Raw genomic sequence first — 18,253 nt, 5'->3', positions numbered from 1 at the left:
GGGCCGTATCCCAACATTACCGTAAAAGTAAATCAGGAACTCAAGCCTCCTTAACATTCTGGCAGAGTACATCATTATCTTCATCCAAACCAAAAATAGCAGATGGGGAGAGGGGAACATCACTTCCTCTCCATCTTATCAAATTCAAATCCAGCATCCACTGGCTATATATAATTATCTATTTAGTGGGGCGTGGGGTGGAGGATAAGAATGGTCTAGCATAGAAAGCAATAAACTGAAAGTAACTTGCCAATTTCAGCCAATTCTCCATCTTCCCATATTTTACTTTCTTTGCAGATTTGCTGCTAGGTACCTTTATTTTTTTTTTTAATTACATGAAAAACTGACTTCTCTGTGCAGCACACACTAAGTAAAGAGTGAATTACAGCTTAATAATAATGTCTGTATCTAAATGGAGTAATATTAAAAGAAAAGGCTAAAAATAGAGCTGACCTGCCTGGGTGTTCAAAATGCACAATGTTACATTCGTGTAGAAGTTCAAGTGTAATGCAAAGTAATTCTGCAGTAGCTCAGAGAAATCATTTCCAGGATTTAATTAATTATTGACATCAGGTTGGATTCTGCATTTCCACATTAGGATTTGTGCAGCAGGTGGAAAATTAAGGGTAAATTTGGACCATTGCGTGTGGAGACTTAGCAATATGACTCCCATTAACATTAAGGAGAGAGAGAGCGAGTGAGATGCAGCTAGGTCCCTATGAGCAGCACTCAACAGTCCCCTGCAACATCTCTTTCCAGACTGACAAGAAAAGCAGTATCATGATCCCTGCATTAAAAGTCTCTGTGTTCCACCTTTATAGGACTGCTCGTAGAGGCCAATGATTGCACATGCTATTAAGGGGCAGATCCTAAACCAGGAGCAGGGCAGTGGCTTTAGATCTTTCTCGTCTGACGCATTATCGACAGCATTCCGTGCTCTGCAAGCAGTGGGTGGTGGCTCTGTAGTAAGCTAACCCATCGACAGACAGCAACATCCTGCAGTCAGTCCCAACACAACAAACACAAAAGGGCAATGGCTCCATTTCTCATCATTCCAGGCCCATCTGTCTCTCAGCCTGGACGATGTAGCCTAGCGTTAGGGCTGGACTATCATAGCTTTACTGTGTGTAGTTCACTTGAGGTGGGGGGTGGGGAGAGGAACCGTTTGAACAGACTTTTAAAAAAGCTTTCTTGCAATAGATCCCACCATGCAAACACTGGGAGTAGAAATGTTGCCCTCCCATGGATTGCTGAGAGCAGGTGCAGGGAGCTTGCTCCTCACTGGGGTCGCACCACCAGGGGGATAGAGATACAGCACCACTGTAGAGATTGTGCAGGGAAGTAGTATGCTGTCCCCCGACCAACTCTTTTGAAGGCTCATTAATTTTCAGGCTGCAGTCTCCCCCCCGGCTGACTTCTCAAGCCCAGCTAGCAATCAGGAACAGCCTGATTCTTATTTTCTGCATGCGATGCCTTTAAAATAAAATTACAGCTATAGATAGAGATACACACCCATAGATGACAGGATACTTTAACTGACACTTCAGATGGAAAAAGAAAATCTTGCCCTTCTATAGCACTTTCTTGCTAAGAGTCCCTATGCCTGTTACATACATTATTGAAAATTACTCTCACAACACCTCTGCAAGGTAGGTTCATGATCATTATCTCTCTCTTTCAGAAGGGGAAAGTGAGGCACAGCCAGGAACCGAATCCAGAATTTTTGACTCATGTAACATACACATAAATCGGTGCGCACTACAATAACACCCGCCGTGAAAGCGTATGTCATTCACTCCTATCCTGCTCACCTAGTCAAGAAACGATGGCAACATAATATTTGTTTGGGTTTCATTATTTTTATCCCCAAGTGTTTGCTTTAGAAATGTTCTGTTAAGGCTCAGGCTACATACCAAGATGCCTTTTTGTCATTCTTTCCCTCTTTCTGAGCTTCCCCATCCAGAGGAATATTTGACACATACAGAGGAAAAGTGTTAAGGCAAAGAACACTGACCTTGCCTCCCCCAGGCTGTCAACGTAGAGAGATCAAGGAAAAAGCAGCAGTAAAACACAGGCAAACAGTAAACACTAGCATTTTTAATGCACACACACCACAGACTGAAAACCCAACAACCCACACTATATTTAACTATTCATATCTAAAGAGGCTGGTTCTGAAAACAGATTCACAAGCAGAGACTTCAGTAGGTCTTCATGCAAGAGAAAGGATCTTTGTGTGTAATGTTGTTTTGCTAGAATAGGGCCCTTAATCCTAGTATTGAAGATACATTTCAACACACACTGTTACCTACCCAACATTTGCCTCGTATACAGAATGCAATATATTCAATGTACGCATTCACTCAATCCAGTCAAGAGTGTTTTTCATTTTAATTTCCAAATGACTTTGAAACACCTTTTAGTCAAGGTGTAACCTTTAAATCTGCCTTCTGTTATTCTGGCTGTGCATCCTGGCCTGGAATGCATAAAGATCAGTGTGGTAAGAGGATTAAATAACTATGCTCTCAATGAAACAGTTAATACTTCTTTGTAAAAAATCTGGTAAATTGCCCTTCTGGAAAAAGGAATAAAGCTCTGTCTAGCTTTGCTTCTTTAAAACGTGATGCTCCTATTATACCCTAAGCTTCTTCCCTTATAAAGGGGGACCTCCTCCTTCTCCATGACCTAGGCAAATTTCTCAAGAGGAAAGTACAAAGGCTTCCTCCTGGAGGAGGAGGGGAAAGATTGGAGATAGGTAATGAGGCACCTTCATGGAGAGGAGCTGAAGTTTATGATGAAATGGCACATGGATTTTGGAGAGCTAACAAAAGCTGGTTTCTGTCCATAATTTATAGATTTTTCTGAGAAGGGAGGGAAGAGTGAGATGATTCCACCCCAGGCAGAGATATCTGCCGGAAAGGGGACCAGGGATTTTTACAATTTAACACCTGAGAGATTGGGAGACCCAGAGACCAGGGCTGGGATACAACTCATATCTCAAGAAGCTTGGGATGGAGGGACAGTGCTGTGTCTCCAAAAAACAGCTCCTCAGCACAAAGGCCATTGCCAGTATATTAAGTACCTCAGACCTACAGCTGTCTCGGAAGCAGGATCGAGGAGTTCTTCTTAAATGGATGGCATTGCGGAGACAAGGACACCGGCTTGGCGAGCGGTTCTATGGAGAGTGTTTGTCCCACCATGATGGAGGCACAGAACCGTTCTGTCTCTCCAAGGACATGTGAGAACATAACAGATACATTTTCCTTTTCTGTGGGTTAGGATGAGGCAGCCTGTCCAGCTTAATCTGCAGTGAGTTTAAACTGAGATGCAAGACGACTGACATTTAATTCCGTTTTGTTCAATTTTTCTCTGTGCTTTTATTCTTCAAATAAACTCACTTTACTAAGGGATCTTCTGTGTGTCTGGAAGGGTTAACCCAGCTGTTCCATGGCCGCGGAGAGAGACCGGCACAGGGAGCCACATGCACATGGCCCTACCACGTGAAGGTGTCTGGGAGTTCAAGACACCCACCTTTTTTTCGGTCTGTAAGGGCCCAGGTCACCCTAGGGAAGGGTTTTTACAGATTCCAAGGCAGAAGGGACCAATGTGATCATCTAGTTTGACTTTCTGTATTAACATAGGCCATGGAACTTCCCCAAAATAATTCCTAGAGCAGATTTTCAGAAAAAAAATCCAATCTTGATTTAAATATCATTAGTGATGGAAGGAGAATTCACCACCATACTTGAGAAGTTGTTCCAATGGTTAATTACTCTTGCTGCTGAAAATGTACTCCATATTTCTAGTTTGAATTTGTTTAGCTTCAACTTCCAGCCATTGGATCGTGTTAGACCTTTCTCTGCTAGACTGAAGAGCCCATTATTAAATATTTGTTGCCCACGTGGATACTGCGGGACAGTAATCAAGTCACCCCTTAACCTTCTCTTTGTTAAGCTAAATAGATCCAACTCCCTGAGGCTATCACTATAAGGCATCTTTTCTAAAATCCTTTAATCACTCCCATGGTTCTTTTCTGAACTCTAATTTGTCAGCCTCCTTGAATTGAGGGCACCAGAACTGGACCCAGGATTCCAGCAGCGGTCACATCAGTGCCAAATACAGAGGTAAAGTAACCTCTCTGCTCTACTCCAGGGTGAGTTGCCATGGGTGAAAGGGCAGCCTGGGAGCCACGGGGGAGCTGAGAGACTGAGTTGGAACAGGAGGTACTGGTGGTCTCCAAGACTCCACACACATTAACACACATTAACTAGTTGGTGGTGATGCTTTCATCAGCTCAAGGGGTAGTTTGTTGAGAGTTAAGAAAACAAGTGTCAATATCAGTTGAGTTCCCCTGGGTCTTAAATGTGAGATACCTTTTATAATGGCCAACAATATTAGACATTGGGGATCAGGAAGGTGTGTGTGGCGTGCTCGTGTTTTATAAATTGAAGCAGTTTCTGGACTTCTAAAATTTCAAAGCATGTATGCAAGACCTCTTTAAATGTGTCTGCCCACATTAGGACGGAAGAACCCAATGCACAGCTACAGACTAGGGACCGAATGGCTAGGCAGCAGTTCTGCGGAAAAGGACCTAGGGGTGACAGTGGATGAGAAGCTGGATATGAGTCAGCTGTGTGCCCTTGTTGCCAAGAAGGCCAATGGCATTTTGGGATGTATAAGTAGGGGCATAGTGAGCAGATCGAGGGACGTGATCGTTCCCCTCTATTCGACATTGGTGAGGCCTCATCTGGAGTACTGTGTCCAGTTTTGGGCCCCACACTTCAAGTAGGATGTGGATAAATTGGAGAGAGTCCAGCGAAGGGCAACAAAAATGATTAGGGGTCTGGAACACATGAGTTATGAGGAGAGGCTGAGGGAGCTGGGATTGTTTAGCCTGCAGAAGAGAAGAATGAGGGGGGATTTGATAGCTGCTTTCAACTACCTGAAAGGGGGTTCCAAAGAGGATGGCTCTAGACTGTTCTCAATGGTAGCAGATGACAGAACGAGGAGTAATGGTCTCAAGCTGCAGTGGGGGAGGTTTAGATTGGATATTAGGAAAAACTTTTTCACTAAGAGGGTGGTGAAACACGGGAATGCGTTACCTAGGGAGGTGGTAGAATCTCCTTCCTTAGAGGTTTTTAAGGTCAGGCTTGACAAAGCCCTGGCTGGGATGATTTAACTGGGAATTGGTCCTGCTTCGAGCAGGGGGTTGGACTAGATGACCTTCTGGGGTCCCTTCCAACCCTGATATTCTATGATTCTATGATTCTATGTGCCTTTCATTTCAAAATCAGGGGCTCACATGTGACATCTGTGCTTCCACATAAATGAAAGAGACCTCCACAGTCCAGTGCTAGACCCAGTCCGAATTCCGTTGTCTTGCAGCCCAGTGCCATTAGGTATTTATAGCAGTTTGTTGCTCCTGTGTTAAAGCTGCTGTTATACCTGCTCTGACCTAACAACCCTGCTTATTCAGCGGGGGCTTTGCCTTTTGCTTTATCTGGCTTCCCAATATATTCAGAGAGCACAAACGTCGAGATCCTTTTCAAGTTTAATAAGAATCCAAGATTGCTTTTTAAGAGGCTGCCCAGGGTTTGGGCTGGAATGAAAATGAGGATTCCATCAGCCCTACCCAATTATCTATCTTTTTAAAGCTCAAACACACTGGCCTCACCCCCGAAAGGGCTGCTGCTGCTTTTTTAGGCATGCCAGACAAGCGTGAAAGTTAAAAGCAAGGTCTTGAATTGATACACTTTGCTAGGAAAGGGCTGAAGGACTCCCTGAGAACACTCTGATGGGGATTCAGAAATATTGTGGGCAGGTTTGAAATGAACGGAATAAAGCCAGCCCTCTGGGGCAGACAATTATCTGCCAGACTGTATACACTGTAAACCACTCATTCTTGATGAAACAGTTCTGTTCCCGTCAATCCACCACAGGGCTTAGATCCCTTGCTATCTTTAGAATGATTGCTTAGTTTAACTTTTTAGAGGTGCTCCGTTCACATTAATATTTGTATGAAATACATATTTTACATATCCTGGAGCAGAAGAATAATAAACCAGCAACTCAGATTACACCAAGTTACAGATCAGAATAATAAGCAGGTTAATAACTTTAAAAACACTGGTTTCAGAGGAACAGCCGTGTTAGTCTGTATTCGCAAAAAGAAAAGGAGTACTTGTGGCACCTTAGAGACTAACCAATTTATTTGAGCATGAGCTTTCGTGAGCCAGCTGTGGCTCACGAAAGCTCATGCTCAAATAAATTGGTTAGTCTCTAAGGTGCCACAAGTACTCCTTTTCTTTTTAAAAACACTACAAAACATCTTGTGCAAAGCTTCTTAACACCTTGGTGCCAGGAAACTCAGGCCAAAATGAAGCATGGTAATAAAAACCCTAAAGATCAAACATTTATCATAATTGCAAGAATATTTCCCCGTTGTCCCTTCACAGCTGAAATTGCCAAGGTTATGGAGCAGCAACAGTTTCTTCCCTCGTTAAGGTTACAACCGAGTTTACATAAGCATCACAATTTTGCTCTTCTTTCTACAACCCGCAGGCATAGGAATATCTCCCCCAGGACTGGTAAATTAGCTCTAAAACCAAGGTAACATTTTCTATTGCACTTGAAGTCATTTGGACACGGGGTGCCTGAATTGTGATATCCTAAAGATAAAAGATATCCAGAAAAATCTGTAACTTGCGTGGCTAGTTTGTAGCAAACAACAACAAAACACAGAAAAGAGTTTTGTTTTAAAACCTAGTTTTGCGGCACTCTCCAGATCGGATCTAGTGCACAGGGACTGACGATTAGGCAATTAAACTCAAATTCTAAAAGTTATTAAGATTTTAAATAGCAACACTGAGATGCCTCACTGGCTCAGATAAGTTTAAAATAAAGCATTCAAGGATTTCTGGAGCACTCGGCTTTCTTTACAGAAGTCATGCACAGATTTGCACAAGAGCTCAGCTGCCATGTAAGCACTCAGGCCTCGAACCTGCAGATGATTCTATTGCCCTCCCGACACCCTACTGCTGTCATTAGCACTGGATGTGGGTGCTACAGCAGGATCAGGGCCCTAAGTGATGTAGGCACATTTCCCAAAGTGCTCCGCATAGAATCATAGAACTGGAAGGGGAGGTCTAGTCCAGTCCCCTGCACTCCTCGCAGGACTAAGTATTATCTAGACCATCCCTGACCGGTGTCTGTCCAACCTGCTCTTAAAAATATCCAACGATGGAGATTCCACAACCCCCCTAGGCAATTTATTCCAGGCCTTAACCACTCTGACAGTTAGGAATTTTTTTCCTAGTGTCCAACCTAAACCGCCCTTGCTGCAATTTAAACCCATTGCTTCTTGTCCTGTCCTCAGAGGTTAACAACAACAATTTTTCTCCCTCTTCCTTGTGACAACCTTTTATGTATGTGAAAACTGTTATGTCCCCTCTCAGTCTTCTCTTTCCCAGACTAAGCAAACCCAGTTTCTTTCAATCTTCCCCCATAGCTCATGTTTTCTAGACCTTTCATCATTTTTATTGCTCTTCTCTGGACTCGCTCCAATTTGTCCACATCCACTTGTGAGCATTCGGCAGCTTGCGGTGTTCTAAAAACCAAGCCCCAACTCTCCAGCATCTCTTTTTGTGGAGACACGCATCCCGTGTAAGCCAATCACTAGGGAAGACTCATCGAGGGGAAAGGAGGAACAACCTTCCCCCCCGGCCCCGCTACAAAACTGAAGTGCTCTCTGTGTTCCTACCGTCAGTTACAAAATGCTTCCTATGTGTCTTCCCAAGCTCCATGCTGGAAAGCAGGACATGGGAGACAATAAAAAATAATCTTCTAATCAAGTGAGGGAATGCCTCCCTTTACTCTCCAATGCCCTCTCCCTATGGAACTCCTGCTTCCCGAGAATCCAAGCAGACACATGGGAGCAGATGAGCAGAGGCGGCAGCTGGGGTGACGGAGTGAATGAAGACTGCAGAGGGGAATTGAAGAAGGAGAGTATGAGGGACAGCAGAGCAGGGGCCCTGGAGGGTGCCAGCAGAGCATGAAGGGTGGTGGAGAAGGGAACGAAGGGGGAAGCAGAGCAGGAGTGAGGATTACTGGAAAGCGTATTATGAGCACAGCAGGGGCCTCAAGAATCCCTCCCAGCCACAGCGCTGCCATTTGATGAACCTAAACAGGCTCATGGGTGACTAACAATTCTTTTGGGTCCAACAGGAACGAGCAAGTCTTGCTGAGAGGGGAGGGTGGGATTTGGGTGGGTTCTGAAGGGCCTCCCTGAGTCTCGGAGGAATTGGCATGAAGACCTCATTCAGCTTGTGGGCCCTGACCAAACCAAACTCTTTCACTCCTGCTTCTATAACAAAGAGTCACCTTCTTAGTAATGGCAAAACTAGGATGCTTTATTCTGTCTTGGACCTGGTGTTAAAATTTCCATCAATTCCATGTGGAAGTACCTTATGGGATTGTTCACTATTATTCCAATCAGTGTGCCAAGCGCTACTGAACCATAGAGCAGACTGGCACGTGAAAAAAAAAAATGGGGAAATTTTACTTTTCATCCAACTTTTGTTCCTATCAACATTTGCCAAGGAGCTGTGAATAACACACCTCTAGCAATTCTACAGCAAAGGCATCCAACCAACCACAAAACAAAATGTTCTTGCCCATTCTTCAAGAAACCACTTGTTCGCTGTACAAATATTGTGGCTTTTCAAACTTTAAATCATAAGCAGACAATGTCATTTAGCTCTTAGAAACATCCAAAGCAACATGTAACCCATATTAAAATAGCGTGTCTCTGTCTCCCTCTAGTGGCTAGACTACAAAGAGGATTATGAGCAGTGCAAGTCGGGAAATGGTTTTGTTGGGGTGGGGCTGCTTGCCCATGTAAAATTTCAATAAAAACTAAAATCCTTATCCCCAGTTGGTGTCTGTGATATGTTTTGTTGGAAAAAAAAAAAAACAAGATTGTTTCTGGTTTTGGCCTGAAATTTCTCTTTTTCAGTTGCTGAAAAAAGCCAAAAACACATAAATGGTTTCCCAGGGTACTGGGTTAATAACAATCCCTCCCCCTTCAATTCTGACAAAAAAGGACATTTTCCACAAAATCAAATTTTCCATGAAAATATGTTTTGATGGAAAATTTTCGACCTACTTTATCTGCAAGTCTTCTACTGGCTCTGATCTAAAGGACCTGGCATTTTACAGCTTAAACAGAAGAGGCTCATAGATCCAAAGGTTCCAGGTTCAGTACTCTATGGAGGACCTAATCTAGGGTATTATTACAAATACAATTTACAATGCAGCTAAAAAGGAGCAAAGAATTTAACACAGACAATTGTAACTGCTCAATGACTATAAAGTATTTTAGGTACCTTAGCTGTGAAACTTCATAATTTCATTATTTTGGTTTTCTTTAATTTTTTCATTAGCTCTGAGTTTCCTGTTGTTTTTTTTTAATCTAGGTTCAATCCAGATTTTGCATCTTGAGTCTACCTCCACAGTTGTCTGCTCAGAAATATTTGACCATAAAATAGTTGCCAGAACACCAACTGGTTTCTCATGTGAAATCCTCTGGGACTAAGTCATGGCCAAGACCTAAAGGTTATGACATGGTCAAGAAGCATGACAAATTCTCAGGCACAAGAAGTGGAATGAGATGTAATAATGAGATAATAAATAATAGACCTCAGTAAATCCAAGAAAAAAATGACAGCTAAAACAGTTTATAAAGAGGATGAAGAATCTGATCCTCAGATCCAACCTCAGTCTAAGTCAAGAAGGATCCAAACTTTAAAATTACAAACATTTCCAAAACAACAGCTCTAAGAGCACTAACCATATGTTTAATGCAAGGCCAGGCTTTCACCTTATTTTAATTAATGTGCCTAAAACTAAGAAATTAAGGAAATTCCAATTGATGGATATTAAAAAGAGACCTTAAGTCGCCCTCATGTAATAAGACTCAAATCTTTTCCTATGGGGTTTTCAGCAGCTACCTACATGTAGCTGACCTCAGAGATATATCCCTTAGGCCATGTGTATATGGAAGATTCTGGGGATGCAGAATACATATATAAGGGCATGTCTACACTAGCAATGTAAGTAGACCTATGTTAGGTCAACTTACAACCACCACAATAACTGCTGCGGTGGTTCGTGTCCACGCTGCCCTCCTTCTGCCGGGGGTGCGCAGCCTCACCAGGAACGCTTATTCCAACTTCAGAGGGGCAGTGTGGGGGACTGAGAGCCTGGGCATGCAGCTCCCCACTGGAAGCCCAGCTGTCCCCTGGGCTCCCTGCTCCCAGAAGCTGGGCTCCTGGCTGCAAGCTCTGAGCCCAGAGTCTGGCCAGCTCCCAGGGGTCTCAGCTGGCCGCTGGGCTCCCTGTGGGGAGCCAGCAGCCTTCGGGCAGCTGCCAGAAGCTCCCCATTCCCAGCCAGGCTGTGCCTTTGATTCCCGGCTCCCTGTGGGGAGCCCAAGGTCTGGCGCGAGGCTCCCGGGAGCCGCCTGGACTCCAGGCATGGAACTCCCTGCTGGGAGCCCAGCTGCGGTGGGGAGTGGGGAGCTGAGAACCTGGGGGGAGCAGCCAGACTCCCAGAGAAGAGCCGAGAGCTGGGGCAGGCAGCCAGCCCCCCAGCAGTGGGCAGTGGGGAGCCAGGAGCCCACAGGAAGCACCGGGCTCCGAGTGGGGAGGACATAACCTGGCTTGGAGCAGGGAGCCGGGAGGGGTGGGGGGACTGGGCTGGAGCCCCCCACCCACCCTGGTGACAGCCCAGCTTTCTTGTCAATTGGACTTGTGACATTGACAAAAATGACAGCCAGCAGCCGACGTAATTAACAGTGTCTACACGAACAGTGCGTCACCCTAACCACACCAACATAAAGCCCTACGCCGCTTGTCCACACCAACATAAAGCCCTACGCCGCTTGTCCACACCAACATAAAGCCCTACGCCTCTTGTCCACACCAACATAAAGCCCTACGCCTCTTGTCCACACCAACATAAAGCCCTATGCCTCTTGTCCGCACCAATATAAAGCCCTATGCCTCTTGTCCGCACCAACATAAAGCCCTATGCCTCTTGTCCACACCAATATAAAGCCCTATGCCTCTTGTCCGCACCAACATAAAGCCCTACGCCTCTTGTCCACACCAACATAAAGCCCTATGCCTCTTGTCCGCACCAATATAAAGCCCTATGCCTCTTGTCCGCACCAACATAAAGCCCTATGCCTCTTGTCCGCACCAATATAAAGCCCTATGCCTCTTGTCCGCACCAACATAAAGCCCTATGCCTCTTGTCCGCACCAACATAAAGCCCTATGCCTCTTGTCCGCACCAACATAAAGCCCTATGCCACTTACATAAGCGGGAGCAAGGCTGAGGTGCGGATACTAAGCCCACGTCAGCAACACCACTTACATTGGCAAAACTTATGTTGCTCAAGGGTGTGGGGGGGCGAAAAAAAAAACCCCTCAGCAATGTAAGTTTTACCAGCATAAGCGCTCTTGTGCACTGCTGGTGGGAGAGCGTCTCCTGCCAACACAGCTACCATCGGTCATCGGGGTGGTTTTATTATGTCGACGGACGAGCTCTCTCCCATCAGCACAGAGCGGCTGTGTGAGTGATTTTACAGCAGCACGGCTGCATCGATACAGTCGTGCTGCTGGAAGCCTGCTCGTGTAGACGCGGCCTAAGTGTGTGCGTGTCCGGATGATACAAAGCACATCAGGGAGAAGGTGTTATATATGGTTATTAAGCAAGATTACCAACAATCATTTTGCCTACTGGACTCTAACAATCAGTAATAAATGAACTAACTATTAAAACCATGTTGTACCCATGTCGGTCTCAGGATATTAGAGTGACAAAGTGGGTGAGAAGAAAAGGAGGACTTGTGGCACCTTAGAGACTAACCAATTTATTTGAGCATGAGCTTTCATGAGCTACAGCTCACTTGTAAAAGAGATGACTTCACCCATCTTGTCTCTGTATTTATTAAAACACCTGTTAATCATTTATGAACAATTTATAAATTCGCCATTGATATAAAGTGTGACTAATCTGGTGAATTAAACAAGGCACGTCAGTAAACTGAGTGAAGAAAAGAGTGTGCTGGAGTCTGTTTAGGACAGGAAAACCTGTTGAAAAAGCAGTTTACTCAGATTTTAAAAACTGATAACTATCCTAGCAGCATGTACAACTGGTCTTACCACAGAATCATAGAATATCAGGGTTGGAAGGGACCTCAGGAGGTCATCTAGTCCAACCCCCTGCTCAAAGCAGGACCAATCCCCAACTAAATCATCCCAGCAGGGCTTTGTCAAGCCTGACCCTAAAAATATCTAAGGAAGTATATCTAAATAGATATCTAAATATCTACCACCTCCCTAGGTAACACATTCCAGTGTTTCAACACCCTCCTAGTGAAAAAGTTTTTCCTAATATCCAACCTAAACCTCTCCCACTGAGACCATTACTCCTTGTTCTGTCATCAGCTACCACTGAGTACAGTCTAGATCCATCCTCTTTGGAACCTCCTTTCAGGTAGTTGAAAGCAGCTATCAAATCCCCCCTCATTCTTCTCCTCCGCAGACTAAACAATCCCAGTTCCCACAGCCTCTCCTCATAAGCCATGTGTTCCAGTCCCCTAATCATTTTTGTTACCCTCCGCTGGACGTTTTCCAATTTTTCCACATCCTTCTTGTAGTGTGGGGCCCAAAACTGGACACAGTACTCCAGATGAGGCCTCACCAAGGTCAAATAGAGGGGAACGATCACGTCCCTCGATCTGCTGGCAATGCCCCTACGTATACATCCCAAAATGCCATTGGCCTTCTTGGCAACAAGGGCACACTGTTGACTCATATCCAGCTTCTCGTCCACTGTAACCCCTAGGTCCTTTTCTGCAGAACTGCTGCCGAGCCATTCGGTCTCTGCACTTGTCCTTGTTGAACCTCATCCGATTTCTTTTGGCCCCATCCTCTAATTTGTCTTCTAAAACAGCAAACTATCTTACCCTACATCAAAAAGCAATAGGGTGCTTTTAATGCTGATGAAATCTGTTAATGAGAGTCACACTTCAAGTCTTATAGAGGCCGATCATCTTATTTTTTAAAGGGTTCAGTAAAAGAAAAAAAAACCTGTCACTAATTTGGAACCCTGCTGTCCTTTTACAAACCATCTTTGAGACAATGCCTCTTACATTATAGGATCCTCCAAATGTTCCCTGCAAGGACCATTTCCTTTGTAGTAGGAAAAGAAAAAGACTTTGATCCTGCTTTCCTTATCCTGCAGTCTGTGTAAATGTATGTGCATTAGGCACTCAAAACTTTCCACTGTGCTATCGGCAGGTACAGCCATACTGAGTATATACACAAATGCAGGGGGAAAGTTTACTAGACATCTACTGGAAAATGCTCTATCCAGTAATGAGAGGGACTATATTTCACTTCTGTGACTAAATTTCTCTTTGTAGCTGGGATGTGTGCAGGTCAGATCCGGATTTGCTTTTCTGTTAGCCCAATGAATTGATTTTACTGCAAGCTCCGAGTGTGAGGAAACGGTCATTTCCATTCCCCTTCATTCCCTTTGTTCCACAGTTCTGGCGAAGGGGTTCGGAGACCCGATTGCTGTGTCACGCAATGTAACATATACCACTGCTGGGGCAAGTTCTGTTGGGCACTCGCTTTCCATGAGCATGTGTGTTGTGTAGGAAACACAGTACCACTGTTCACCTGTAAAACGTACAGAGACCATTTGGGGGAGAGTTTCAAAGGTACAAATGGACACGTGACTCCCTTTTACAGCTTTGCAAGTTTTCCCCTAAAGTCTCATAGACCACTTCCTTTGCCTCTGGACTCATTTTGTGCGGATAGCAAGAGGTTTGGGCCTTTATTGGTTTTGAGGTTTATTAATTTTTGCTCACTTCACTTGATTAAACACTAGAAGCATTTCTGGATACAGTTTGGATAAACAACTGTATTATCTACAACCCTTTATGGGGCTGCATTGTGCAGCAGAGTTCACAGAAATAGGACTCATCAAGGTCTCAACCTGTTTTTTTAAATTTATGCATTCAACATGGAATACGCAGAGGTGCTCTGAAAAGGACACCATTAATTAACAACAGAGCCCTTGCTGCAGGCCACTGTTGATGTGTGGGTGACAATCCCTGGAAGTTTGGAGCATTGGTAGATGCGTAGTAGTGACTCTATGCACTCACAGCATATCCTGATCACACTGATGTAAGGGCAAAACTTCCCTTTCCAAGGAGCTCCATCAGGTCCTAACTAATAAACGTGTCTCGTCATGATACTTTTAACTTTTCTCAATGCAAGAGCCTGAACTTGCAACCCCTACTCATGTGAACGGCCCCTTGGACTTCAATGGGAACATTCACAGGAGTTAAGATTACTCGCAGGAGTAAAGGCTGCAGAATTGGACCCAGAGTGTTACCTCTAAACGACATTCCAAGAGTTTGTGTGTTTGTAATTTGTCGGGGGCTCCCCACTTCCTTAGTATTCCTTGGCCCCCTTCACATAATGCCAGACAGTAGAGGAGGTAAACAGAAACTCTGATAAGAGCTCTGGGAGCTGTTTACTTACAGTACACATCCACTCGGATTGACTTTATAGCTGGGGAACCCAAACCATTCTCCGCCTTGCAGTAGTAACGGCCTCCTTGGTGTCGCTGGATATTTGTAATCCTCAGAGTTTCATTGAAGACACTCGAGTCTTGAAATCGGTCAGAGGCACTTCCTGCTGTTTTCGTCCACCTGATCTGAGCAAGCATCAGAAAAGATTGTTACTTTAGGTTGGCTGTTTCTGAAAATGAATGCAGTACAGCTGCAGAGATTGCTCTACAAAACCGAGAGCACCATGGGTCCTGTGGCTCTGAGAAATCAGAGAATACCAGGACTGGAGCCCCAGAACTAGCCTATGTTAGCAATAGCTGATAGCACTACCCGATTACTCTAGTTGGAAATACCTTATAAAGAACTGAATCCCGTTGGTGAGGGACACATGTGATGACTCAACCACCAGCAGTAACACGTCTGCTTAAATAGCTGCGGAAAAACCCTCTCTGAGCAGAATTAAGCAGAGCACATCAGGTCTAGTTCTGTGCTGATCTTTTTAATAGCTGAGGCAATTTTATATTGAATTTATTTTTGTATTGTTCTACCTAGGTTTATATAAAAAAATATTTCAGTGTGCCATAGCACTCGTTATAATGGACACATTTTCCAAGGTTTTGAGCCCCTGCCACTCCCATTGAAGTCAAATTAATGAAAATCAGAGCACAAATTTCTATTTGGAAACATCTTAAAATATAACAGAAGCCTCCAGCTGCTCTTCGATAGCCATATCATGAACAGTGTCTCACACTTTCAGGCAGCTGTCTATACCTGGGGGTGGGGGAGGAGTTAAAATAGTTGCTTGGCTTTTTTTTAAAAAAATTGTCTGTTACAATAATTAGAACTTCTTCTACATCAATAATTATTTTCCAAAAATGTGCAAACTTTTCAAAGCGAACACTTCTGTTGAACTGCCAAACCAGTCGGAATGCCTATAACACTCTGTTACAAACAATGCAATTCTTTTAAACACAGCTGTGCTGTTTAAACAGAATCCGCTCTGGTAATGATACAGACAGTTGTTATGGTATGACTCAGTGAAAAGTTTGTACAATTGGATGAAACATGCATTGAAAATACTTGAGCTCATTGCAATGGCCGCACTTCACAGCACAAGAAAAAGGACATGTTCAGCCCAACGTTACGGGCCGTTAAACCAATTTGACACCAAGTCGCTCCACTGACTTCACAGCTACGCTTCAGTTCCAGCGGTGCCAAGGACTGGCCTAGTTATTTTGTGAACGACTTTTCCATCTCACATTCAACAACGATGCAAAGTCTCTGTTGGAATTCCAAGTCGAACGAAGCAGTTTCTTGCTAAAAAGCAGACCTCTGGCAAATGCCACTTAAAGGAAAATGGTCGCAACAGTGTTTTCTCTTGCTGAGTCTCTGGCCGTCTCCACACAGCTGTTAAAGGGACTTCTTTTTCAACTAGCAGTGAATGGCAATGGAAGAAGGGACTGGCCTTATGGACAACACATTACAGAAGTAGTGAAGTAATTACTGGTAAAATATCCTGCTTGGCATGCTTGTTAATGTGGATACAGTTCATTTGTTATATACTGGAAAAATTAAATCCTCATTCTACGAACCATTAATGATGTTGAGTAGCACACTGTTGTTGTTTTCATGCATATTACAGAACATCTAGAGAACCCAGCCAAGCTCGAGGGGCCCACTATACAAGGCATTGTACTGATACAGTGGCCTGGAAAGCTTACCAGCTGAATAGACAAGACAGATGTAGGTACAGGGAGATGAAGTCACTTGCTCAGAGAAGCACAGCAGATCAATGGCAGAGCTAGGAACAGAAACCAGTGTCCAATGGACTAGATAGTGTCTCACTGAACTACACCATTATCCATGGACTGCAGTGTCTCAACAGCACCTCTTCTGTGCCTCCTACTACAGCCCATCATGAAGTGCAGTTCACTATCCTCCCAACCTCACGCACCACAGTACAGGAACGGTAACTCTATTGGTCTCACAAAAACTCCTTGAGCATCCTTTCCTCCCCCCTCCCCCCCCCCCAGACACACACAAACACACAGAGTCCACCAGTAAGAATATGGTCCCCAATTAATATTATTCAACCAGCTCTATGCCTTCCACCATTGTGTGGTATGTGAGCATGATTGTCATCTGAAAAAAATACATGGAAACACGCGAGGACCTGCATTGACGGAACTTTGCCTGTTTATCCGCCTCCTCCAGGAGCTCTGAGCACCTTCAAAAGTGATGCCATTAAAAAAGAAACAACTGTTACCTACTTTCCCATAGGAACTTCTCCCTGAAAATTACACTGGGCCAGAAGCCACAACAGGCAACACTCAATCCTGGACCACAAACAGGTTTGAAGTCCCATATTTTCTGATCCATTAGGACCCAAAATGGGAGCTTTATATCCATTTTTCTCCACCCCCCACCCACCCCCCGAAGGGCTGTAGGCTTGGACTCCAGAAGCTGGAGTTACAGACAGAAGAATAAAATTTTGAAAGTTCCCCAAAACATTTTGAGTCTCTTTTATAAAATACACAGGAATATTCACAATATATGATGGAGTAGCTTGCAGGTGGGCATTACACTCTTTGCAGCTGACCTGCATAATTCAAACATAGCTGCACCATGCAGGAATAAGCAAATATCCAAAACTCTCCATCTACATTATTCTGTCTTTGTGTGAGAGAAACACCATTACCACATCTATATTTACAAATATTAATATGTTTGCATTTCTACTGTAAAGCCCCAGCTTTGGGGCATTTTAAGTCATCTATAAAAATGTGCTTCTGGCTAATTTTGGTGTACAGAGTGTGCAGAAGGTTGCTGTCAAACTTTAATTATTTTTTTTTAATTTAAAAATAAACACTGGCTTAGTGTTAAGGTTACACAAAAAGGAGAAGATAGTCACTCAATCTCCTGCATGCTTTATTATTATTACTGTTATTGTTTGAACCCAAAATTGCCAGGCTGTTGTTGATTTAAATTAATTGTTTTATTTTTTTTCTTACATTTTAAAAGTAAAATAGAAAAATGGATCGAACAAATAGACTTTTGATCTTTAAGGGGAAATATTTTTTCTTGAAAAATTCAAAAAGTTGGAATTTACTATGTCAAAAGAATCCATCTCAGAATATTTTTTAAAATCACTCACTATTGTTACATCTATCTAATCTTAGAAATAACATAGCCCAGTCTGTCCCATTGGTACAGTCATACCCTCAGCTACAGCTGAATAAATGAACCAAAGATTCCTTTATCCAATCCATCCTCTGACCTCCAAGACCATTTCACAGAGGTCTGACTTTAAATGGCCAGCATTAGCTCCTAAAGTGGATTTTCAGCTTTATCAGGATTCCTCACTTTTGTGGGGTTAATATTAACAGTATGAAGTAATTTTGGAGCTGACCTCCACTTAGCAAGGAGAATGGTCTTCCAAAGACAAAAAGGTGTAAAATGACGAACCAGGTTCTCTCTCTTTCAAGTGAGAGTGGCTCTGGAAAAAAAATACCATGTTTACATTGCAGTTGATTTAATCTGAATTCATTATTCACGTTGGCTTTAACTCAATGCAAATACGACAAGGATCTGATTCCAATCAATATAA

At 43.7% G+C, this 18,253-nt stretch overlaps 1 protein-coding gene across 5 annotated transcripts in view; it reads right to left on the bottom strand.

The window, feature by feature from the left end:
* MDGA2 (MAM domain containing glycosylphosphatidylinositol anchor 2) overlaps positions 1 to 18,253 on the bottom strand; it is a 691,558-nt gene that overhangs the window by 365,150 nt on the left and 308,155 nt on the right. For 4 of the 5 annotated variants that reach the window (XR_012669127.1, XR_012669125.1, XR_012669126.1 and 1 more), the window contains exon 3: positions 14,618 to 14,792. The exons of the other annotated variant lie outside the window; for it this stretch is intronic. Coding sequence is in view for 1 of the 4 variants with exons in the window: in XM_048853669.2 (XP_048709626.1) it covers positions 14,618 to 14,792 (175 nt within the window). In the remaining 3 variants the exon portion in view is untranslated. The remainder of the gene's footprint in view (positions 1 to 14,617; positions 14,793 to 18,253) is intronic. 5 annotated transcript variants of the gene reach the window in all.

This window comes from Caretta caretta, chromosome 6, assembly GCF_965140235.1.
Source record: "Caretta caretta isolate rCarCar2 chromosome 6, rCarCar1.hap1, whole genome shotgun sequence".
NCBI lineage: Eukaryota > Metazoa > Chordata > Testudines > Cheloniidae > Caretta > Caretta caretta.
This window is presented reverse-complemented; position numbering and strand designations above follow the sequence as displayed.